This window comes from Gigantopelta aegis, chromosome 9, assembly GCF_016097555.1.
Source record: "Gigantopelta aegis isolate Gae_Host chromosome 9, Gae_host_genome, whole genome shotgun sequence".
NCBI lineage: Eukaryota > Metazoa > Mollusca > Gastropoda > Neomphalida > Peltospiridae > Gigantopelta > Gigantopelta aegis.
In genome coordinates, this window is record NC_054707.1 from 60,031,993 (window position 1) to 60,042,586 (window position 10,594).

The following is a 10,594-nucleotide window of genomic DNA, read 5'->3' on the forward strand; positions in this document are numbered from 1 at the left end:
TCTCGTGGGGGATTTTTTATAGTTAATTTAAATGTTTCAATGGGAAAAATATACATACAGTTATATTTATTATTTATGATAAACATTGAGCAGCTTAAAAATACAATATAGGTGTTCATTTCGTCTTTTTGTTTTTTGTTAAAATATACCTGTAATTTTAATTTGCTGTTAATATAATAATTGCTTTTCATATTTTATTCTTATAACTTTGTGATGCTATTTCATGTTTGATTATTATACATAATAAATTGCCTCAAAATGAAAACAATTATTATAATTACAAACTATATTATAATATACTTTAAAATGCACATAATTAATTTGCATTCATATTTATCAGTATCAGTCATCCATAATGAAATCATTTTAAAGGATAAAAATTAATTTTTTAGTGACCTTACTCAAAATCTAGTAAGTCGTATCATAGCAGAAATTATATAATTATTCTTGATCCTTTATTTTAGACAACTTCTTCGAGACCTCGAACATCCATCTTCCAATGACCAAGACCTTCCCCAGCCCCAGGAAGAGTCTGCTAACGATGAGTTTATTCAGAGGTTGGAAAACCTCGAGACGAGGTTAGGCAGGTTTGTGCCAAGTGCCAGATCAGGACAGAAACTCAGTAGAGACTCTTCGTGGAGGTAGTACAGACAAAACGTTACTTCTGTGGACTGCCATTTGTACCAGCTGACTCTTAATCTACATGGCATAACATGGAATGGATTGAATACTGGAATGAACTTGATACCTGATCTATTTGGCAGAAGGATTTAAGTGATACATGAATTAAATGTGGAGAATTTAACTTATTCTTATTCTTGATGAACATGGCAAAAATGTGACATCTTTGATCAGTGTGGCAGTGGATTTAACCTGATATTTGAGGTAGCTTGCAGACGTTTTTCAGCTAATTACCATTTTATTTTGCTTTCAAGCTTTATTTAATAGTTCTGCCTCAAGAAGGATTATGTCCTGTCCTGAATGTAGCCATCAGTAGAATCATCCAAAAGAAGACTGTTTTTTCCAGACTGTTTTTTCTCAAGGATCAGACGTTAGTCACTTGCATCCATAGAACCAGTCTAAACTGGCACAACATTCGGCCTTGTCAACATGTACATTCAGTATTGAATGTGGCCATCAATGAAATCGTCCAGCTTTTGTAGCAAGTTCTCCTTGGACTATGTACACAATGGCACTGTTTTGGTATCCACTAATGGATCAACATTTTGGTCATGGGCATCAATAGAATCATCCATATTATCTAGACTTCAAAGCATCTATAATGTAGACTGTGTACCTAATAAGAGGGTTTTGGTATCGATGATACACTGTTGCCTATGGCAACCACAGAGGTAACTCACCATACAAGTTCAGAGGTTCAAGCCAGCTGTGATTGTTGTACAGTTAATTTATTTTTTCAAAGAATCATTAAACAATGCAAAGGAGGTGCAAGCAGAACTACATTCAAATTCAGTCATTCACAAAATGAAAATAGAAAATGTATTATGTGTCTAGTGTTTTGCTTGTTAGTGAAATAAATATATGAAGCAAATCAAAGCGATTTTACTCTATATGCAATAATATTGTCCCTAATGTTACCAAGCATTTTTTGAGTATTCATCTGTTAAAGATATTATTGTGTAATAAATTTATATGTGTGATAAAGATGTAGTACTATTTGACTTGTGTTAAGGTCCAATTGATCTCTTTGAACTAATGGTGTAAACGTCAATTGCACATAATTTCAGGGTTGAATTATAGGTTTACCTTCTAGCTAATAAGTTAATTGACCAACATAATTACAAGGCTTAATTAATGTCTATCTTCTCGCTAATCGTTAAAAATAAGAAAAAGAGCCGTGTTCAGTGTCCAACTTCTGACTTGCACATCTCCAAGAAATCAATGAATATAACCTTTATAACTTAAAAATTGGTTCTTTGATTTATAGTTATAAAACGAGCAGAATAAAGTAGTATTAGATGGGTGAATATGTAGGTTCCTTCTACAGTGGGTTACGTATTTGTTTGGGTACCCTGGGTTTATTAGTGCCCTTTGCATTAGCTGTATACTTACTTTTGTTGTACACAAAAAATAATGTATATGACATAAATTGTTACCTACAAATAATTTTGTTTCTTTCAATTCTCATTGGGGTATTTATTGTGATCTCTTTGTGTTGTAATAAAGTATTAATTACTGTGCATCCATATAACTGAATACATTGAATAAATTGACGATTAATGACCCATAGTATAAAATACTCTATTTACAGGGTATATACTGATTATTTCCTGCATGGTGTCTTTGTGTAGTGAGTGGTAAAATGGAAAACAACCAACTAAATGGACCTTTTTGACTGTTCTGAAAATATATATTTTTTGTTTCATCAAATGCCGTTGGTTATTTTTTTGGCACTCGCTCTATTGGTAAAGCAGAATGGATTAGTTTTTGTCTTGTATTTAAATTATGTTCTAGCATAGGATTGTTAGAGGAGCCACTAGCCTGAATATGTTTTAGAGTTATGCACCATTTTATCTTTAATAGTTTCATTTTTAATCAATACCTTTTCAAGAAGAAGGTTAATTTATTTCTGTTTTGGTATTGGGGGCGTTTTATGATCAATTGTATCGAGGGATAACTCAGAGCTTCCTTTGTTTCAATAGATTTGTAGTTATTCCCCTTGACATGATGGATATGCTGTAAATTTGTGTTATTTTATTTTGCAGATATATGCTAGCTCTTATTATTCACAGGCTCATATCATTCAATGGATAGGCTCGGGATCATAATCCACAGAATTTGCTTGAGGAATATTTTCTTTATAATGAACTCTATATCATGCTATTTTGCTATTTTGCAATCTATGTTCAATATATTTGTTGTTATACCGGTAATCTTTAGTTTTAAAAACAAATCTTATTATAAAGTACATGTACATCCGTGGATATTTGTCATTGGTTACGATATATGCTTATTACATAATATATGAAAATTATTTATTGAATACTTTTTTATGAGTAAAAAATGTAATTGAATATATCAAGTAATTTAACAAGTTTCTGTATTTCATCCATAGTTGTTTATGATTCTTCACCATTTTGCCTAGAATGATTCACATCTTTCTTTTGTTTTTTCTTGGCTTTCAAATAATCCATCTTACCTCACTGTGATACATATACATCATGTAAACTAATGTAACCCTTCTGGACCAATATATATTTTGCTATTATGTCAGGTAATATTTATTCAAATAGTTAAATGAACTGAATAAAATATTATTTTGATCTAAAGTTGTGGTCACTTGTTTTATTTGTTAGTCCATGACGTATAGGGGAATGTCCGAGTAACTCTCCATTCCTGAAACATAATGGAGACGAGGTCCGCTAGGATACACCTGTGACGTCACAGTATTGTCTCAACGCTCCATTATTTTTCAGTAATGGAGAGATGAAACTCTACTTAATTAACCCACCGAAATCACTAATGTTAAAGTAAAGTTTGTTTTATTTAACGACGCCACTAGATCACATTGATTTTTTATCTTATCGGCTATTAGACGTCAAGCATATGGTCATTCTGACACTGTTTTTAGAGGAAACCCGCTGTCGCTACATAGGCTACTCTTTTTACAACGGGTAGCAAGGGATCTTTTATTTGCACTTCCCACAAGCAGGATAGCACAAACCATGGCCTTTATTGAACCAGTTATGGATCACTGTGGTTTACACCTACCAATTAAGCCTTGCAGAGCACTCACTCAGGGTTTGGAGTCTGTATCTGGATTAAAAATCCATGCTTCGACTCGGATCCGAACACAGTACCTACCAGCCTGTAGACGGATGGCCTAACCACGACGCCACCGAGGCCGGTCACTAGTGTTAAACTCCATACTAACATATATTAGCATAAAGTTATTATTTAGTGGTGTATTTTTATGTGTTGACTGCAGTTACGGTAATGCTAAAATACTTTCAAAGATGATACTTTGTTGTCCAGCAGAACCTAAGAGACCTTTGTGAATTAGGCCCCTGATTCACAAAGGTCTCTTGGCCGAGATCGCAAAATTGCGAGAGTTTAGTAAATTAGGCCCCATATCTAAAGTATTGTCACTAAGACGTGCATGACATAACCGTACACGGATTACTGTAATAAACAATAAACTTGCCTGCTTTGTAATACGATAAAAAAAAAAAAGTACATCCTATATTTTGGTAAAATGTTTGTCTTTATTTTTTTCACATATTTAATTTTCTTTTGATATCTGTTTTATTAGTAGCCTACTACTGTAGCAATTTACAATATCCAAATTAAACAACACATACAGACACACCTACACATATAACACACACACACACTCTCTCTCTCTCTCTCTCTCTCTCTCTCTCTCTCTCTCTCTCTCTCTCTCTCTCTCTCTCTCTCTCTCTCTCTCTCTCTCTCTCTCTCCTCTCTCACACACACACTATTATTATATTTACTGAGGCAGAAATTAATTTTGAGACTAGTGTCCGTTTGCGTCAAAGGGGAACCGATGAATTGGCATGTAACTTCATAAATAATAAAAATAATATTCATATAAAAACATGATTTATTACATTTTAAACCCATACCATCTCAAATAAAAACAAATTGGGGAAAAAAATTAAGTGTAAATTAAAGGAAGGAAATGTTTTATTTAACGATGCACTCGACACGTTATTTACGGTTATATGGCGTCAGACATATGGTTGAGGTCCACACATATATTGAGAGAGGAAACCCGCTGTCGCCACTTTCTGGGCTACTCTTTTTCGATTAGCAGCAAGGGATCTTTTATATGCACCATACCACATATAGGATAGTACAGACCACGGCCTTTGTTACACCAGTTGTGGAGCACTGGCTGGAACAAGAAATAGCCCAATGGGGCCACCGACGGGAATCGATCTTAGATCGATCGCGCATTAGGCGAGCGCTGTACCACTGAGCTAGGTCTCGCCCCTTATCTACATGAGTTGTGACATAAGCTCCCATTACTTACTGCACCCTCTAGATAACGTTCATGATTTGGAGGTGCACAGGGTTCTGTGCAGTAAATTATGCAAGGGGTCTAGACATCACTAGCACAAAGCTACGCCAGATGGCGGCAACAACTGCAACGCCAAATGTAGTTGCAGTTCGGTAAACCCACATTTTTAGTTCTTTGTGGGTTTTGCACCCACAATTGTTGTGGGTACTTTGATGGGTACTGATTGAGAATCCGGGGTGTGTAAACTTTGCACCCTTGAGCATTTTAAAATATTCAAGATGGCGTCCAAGATGGCTACCGAAACATATAAATTGCAATATCTCGAATACTACATCACCTAGAATAAAACGTTTGAGGTCTATGAGTTGGTTTTAAGAGTCAAGGAATTCAGTTTTAAGTGCCCTTAGCTAATCAAAGCATTGCACCATTATCTAAATCCAAGATGGCCACCAGTATGACTGTTAAACATGAAAATAGATACTTCCTGGGAAATATTGGAAATAACCAAAACAATCATGTCAATGATTGGACACAATGGATCATAATATTAATTTATAACAAAATTGTGGTAAATACGACATTACATGATCATTTAAATCCAAAATGGCCACCGTGACAAAAAATTAACCATATATTACTTTCTAAATCAACCGTAACATAGGTTTTTTTTTTATTGAATGACACATTCGGTCAGACATGTTCATTAAAACAACATTCATGAGATATGGCCATGGACCAGGTGGAATCATTGGCATAACATTTAATCCATCTTCTCTCAAGTCGTCAAAGATGTAGCAGATATGAGAAATGCAAGCAAATATTCTATACTAGTCAGAACTTACAAGGAGGAAATGCTATCTTGCAGAGAATCTGATAGAAAGGACAGAGAGAAAATCAAGGACAAGCTTGCCACATGCATGGACCCCTTAAACACAAAACGTCATCCCACAACCCTGGTAAACATTATCACTGGGCCAATATGTCCTACTACAGTAAATGTTGACGATGCAGTCACCATTGGAAAACATCAGATGTAAATATATGAAGCAAGCTGGTCAGACTGCTTCTATGGTTCTTTGGTTAAAAGGGTGTTGACGATGGCTGCTAGCAAGAAGCACGTCAAAGTTAATTCAAATGGAATACTCAACATTGACATGGCTCTGATGAAGTGACGTGACATAAGTCTTCAGGAAATCTTGCAGTACGAGTTGGCTCCCAACGGCGCTCTTTGGAGACGACAATAAAATGCATATAACAAAGACAAAGTCAACCACGAAGAAAGCCTGCAAGTTGACGTTTCCATTAGAATCTCGCAAACACCTTAAGTCACCGCCATTGATGGCTGTTCAGTACTGTGAATTATTCATTGGTCAACAAGTGGCAATATGCAAGACTTTGTAGATGGGTACGTGAATTATATCATTAATAAACTGCATGAGATGGATGTTTATCTTGTCTTTCACTGTTACCATCCATACAGCATCAAGAGTGGTACCAGGAATAGCCGTGCAAGAATCAAAGTTAGCAGGCAGTATAAACTACTTCCACGAACTCCGCTTCCACCACTACAAATCTTCTTGTAACAGGATCCAAATCAGTTCCAACAGAATATTGCAGAGGATTTTTCATACAAAGAGAAGACAATAAAACAATTCACCGAGAAGCCGATGTGATAATTCCACAGCAAACGATGGCAGCTGTTACAAGGGGCAAACTGCATTAAAGTTATTTCAGATGACACAGTTGTTTTATCTTGCTGGTGTATTATTACGTTTGCAGCAAACTGTCATGTGATTTGCTGATGGAAGGAACTAGTACGACTAGAACTATAATAGACATTGGAACAACTGCATGAATTAACTGCACTAAGTTTGCTAGTAGCCCATACCATTTCAGGTTGTGACACTGTGGCTATGATGTGGGGTATCCAAAAAGGAACAGTCATCAAAGTTCTTTCTAAAGGACATAAACTTACTAAACTTGAGGATTTAAGTTCCAATATGGATGATATCATAGAAAAAGCCACATAATTTGTTGCTGCTTGTTATGGCACTAATAAATACAGTAGTCTGTCAGATGTTAGGTACGAATGTGATTGAAACGAATAGAAAAAACCCACCTGACACAGACCCCGAAGATGAAATCCCTCCGACTGATATCAGCAGCCTTTTGTGAAAATCAGGACCCACACGATGCAGACCCAACAGATTTTGGTTGGTCAAGAGATGAAGCATTGACAACTATGTCTCCGGTAACTCTTCCATCTGGTGTCAAACCTCCTGAAATTATGATGCTGATTCGTTGTGGATGTTCCACCGAAACACACTGTTTAACTGCAAAATGTAAATGTGACACAGCTATCGTGTACAGGTTTCTATAGCTGCTAAGGAACAGACATTTGCAGCAACCGATTCACCAAAGAAGTGGACTTAAATAGTGGAAACGAGGACAATGAACATTTGAAGGTTGAATAAAGTGTGAAACATTCATTATCACTGGTCATTTGGTACTTTCTGGGAATCTGTAATTAAAATAAAACTTGATTGTTTGGGTTAAAGTAGAAGGCAAGATTTGGCCACTTGTTCTCTTTTGGCAGCGATTTTGATGGCCATCTTGGAGTTCAAATGATGGTGCAATGTCCTAGTTAACAAGAGGTTGTTATCAATGAATGTTATGACCACTAAAGCCCAATTACAGATAGCATTGCAACTACAGATCGCTGTTGTTCAAGAAGAAAGTTTGTTTTGTTTAACGACACCACTAGAGCACATTGATTAATTAATAATCGGCTATTGGATGTCAACTGTTGTTCAACGTTCTACATAGTCGGACACAGCGGAAGCAAATGCACTTTGGAAAGCGGAGTTGGTATGTCCGATCGAGGCATGCTCCCTACGAAACGTTTAAAAACTAGATGTTCTGAAATGCAAATTCCTGCATTCTACAAGTAAAATTCATCTTGCCAAATGCTGATAAAAGTAAGACTTTTTAAATGCATTTTTATGATGTATAATTTGTGTATACATCATGTATTGGATGATTAAAAAAATGTCCCACGTTTTGATGAGAAACAGCAGAAAAAGTAAGAAATGCATAACAATTGAATTTATGCACAATACCAGTTTGTTGTGTACTGATGGCAAACGTTTATTATTTTGATTAATGGCTTACATGGTTTAAACGCAATGCATGTAATTCTAAAATGTGTAATAGGAAAACTGACGCCTGTCATCTCGAGGAGGGACGGAAATGGATACCTATGTCCGCCTTAGATCCTATACACAACCAGGGGCTTGTATAATTAGTCTGTCTTGCATTGCAGTATGTCGTATGTCGGTATGTCAAAATTAAGTCAATGCCAAAATATTCACCACATAATGCAATGTTTGATAATAAATGTATAAAGTTATGTTATGAGAAGCTGGAATCCATTTGCACATTTAATCTTCGAATTATGAGCAGGTATTTTTGTTGTGTTTTTCCGAATCCTTTTCCAACATTGATTTAACCAACATTTCGGAAACGCCTTCACATTTTGTTTTGCCACCATGGTGTATTAAACCATCCAAAATTGTATTCGAACTTGTACACCTGAAGGAAGATCGCACAGATCCAGTTATTTATAAACAACACTTCATGAGAATTCAACACACCATACCCTGGTTACATTACTGATTGTATGGATGAATCACGGAATGAGAATTCAAGACACCATACCCTGGTTACATTACTGATTGTATGGATGAATCACGGAATGAGAATTCAACACACCATACCCTGGTTACATTACTGATTGTACGGATGAATCACGGAATGAGAATTCAAGACACCATACCCTGGTTACATTACTGATTGTACGGATGAATCACGGAATGAGAATTCAAGACACCATACCCTGGTTACATTACTGATTGTACGGATGAATCACGGAATGAGAATTCAACACACCATACCCTGGTTACATTACTGATTGTACGGATGAATCACGGAATGAGAATTCAACACACCATACCCTGGTTACATTACTGATTGTACGGATGAATCACGGAATGAGAATTCAACACACCATACCCTGGTTACATTACTGATTGTACGGATGAATCACGGAATGAGAATTCAACACACCATACCCTGGTTACATTACTGATTGTATGGATGAATCACGGAATGAGAATTCAAGACACCATACCCTGGTTACATTACTGATTGTACGGATGAATCACGGAATGAGAATTCAAGACACCATACCCTGGTTACATTACTGATTGTACGGATGAATCACGGAATGAGAATTCAACACACCATACCCTGGTTACATTACTGATTGTACGGATGAATCACGGAATGAGAATTCAAGACACCATACCCTGGTTACATTACTGATTGTACGGATGAATCACGGAATGAGAATTCAAGACACCATACCCTGGTTACATTACTGATTGTACGGATGAATCACGGAATGAGAATTCAAGACACCATACCCTGGTTACATTACTGATTGTATGGATGAATCACGGAATGAGAATTCAACACACCATACCCTGGTTACATTACTGATTGTACGGATGAATCACGGAATGAGAATTCAAGACACCATACCCTGGTTACATTACTGATTGTACGGATGAATCACGGAATGAGAATTCAAGACACCATACCCTGGTTACATTACTGATTGTACGGATGAATCACGGAATGAGAATTCAACACACCATACCCTGGTTACATTACTGATTGTACGGATGAATCACGGAATGAGAATTCAACACACCATACCCTGGTTACATTACTGATTGTACGGATGAATCACGGAATGAGAATTCAACACACCATACCCTGGTTACATTACTGATTGTACGGATGAATCACGGAATGAGAATTCAACACACCATACCCTGGTTACATTACTGATTGTATGGATGAATCACGGAATGAGAATTCAAGACACCATACCCTGGTTACATTACTGATTGTACGGATGAATCACGGAATGAGAATTCAAGACACCATACCCTGGTTACATTACTGATTGTACGGATGAATCACGGAATGAGAATTCAACACACCATACCCTGGTTACATTACTGATTGTACGGATGAATCACGGAATGAGAATTCAAGACACCATACCCTGGTTACATTACTGATTGTACGGATGAATCACGGAATGAGAATTCAAGACACCATACCCTGGTTACATTACTGATTGTACGGATGAATCACGGAATGAGAATTCAAGACACCATACCCTGGTTACATTACTGATTGTACGGATGAATCACGGAATGAGAATTCAACACACCATACCCTGGTTACATTACTGATTGTACGGATGAATCACGGAATGAGAATTCAACACACCATACCCTGGTTACATTACTGATTGTACGGATGAATCACGGAATGAGAATTCAAGACACCATACCCTGGTTACATTACTGATTGTACGGATGAATCACGGAATGAGAATTCAAGACAGCATACCCTGGTTACATTACTGATTGTACGGATGAATCACGGAATGAGAATTCAAGACACCATACCCTGGTTACATTACTGATTGTACGGATGAATCACGGAATGAGA

The 10,594-nt window shown here is 36.6% G+C and overlaps 1 protein-coding gene across 8 annotated transcripts in view; it reads left to right on the forward strand.

The window, feature by feature from the left end:
* The window catches only part of LOC121381236 (A-kinase anchor protein 9-like), a 134,965-nt gene extending 131,675 nt beyond the window's left edge, over positions 1-3,290 (forward strand). For all 8 annotated transcript variants that reach the window (XM_041510454.1, XM_041510459.1, XM_041510455.1 and 5 more), the window contains one exon: positions 465-3,290. In XM_041510454.1, coding sequence (XP_041366388.1) covers positions 465-645 — 181 coding nt within the window. In that variant the 3' untranslated portion in view covers positions 646-3,290. The remainder of the gene's footprint in view (positions 1-464) is intronic.
* Positions 3,291-10,594: the final 7,304 nt, after the last annotated feature.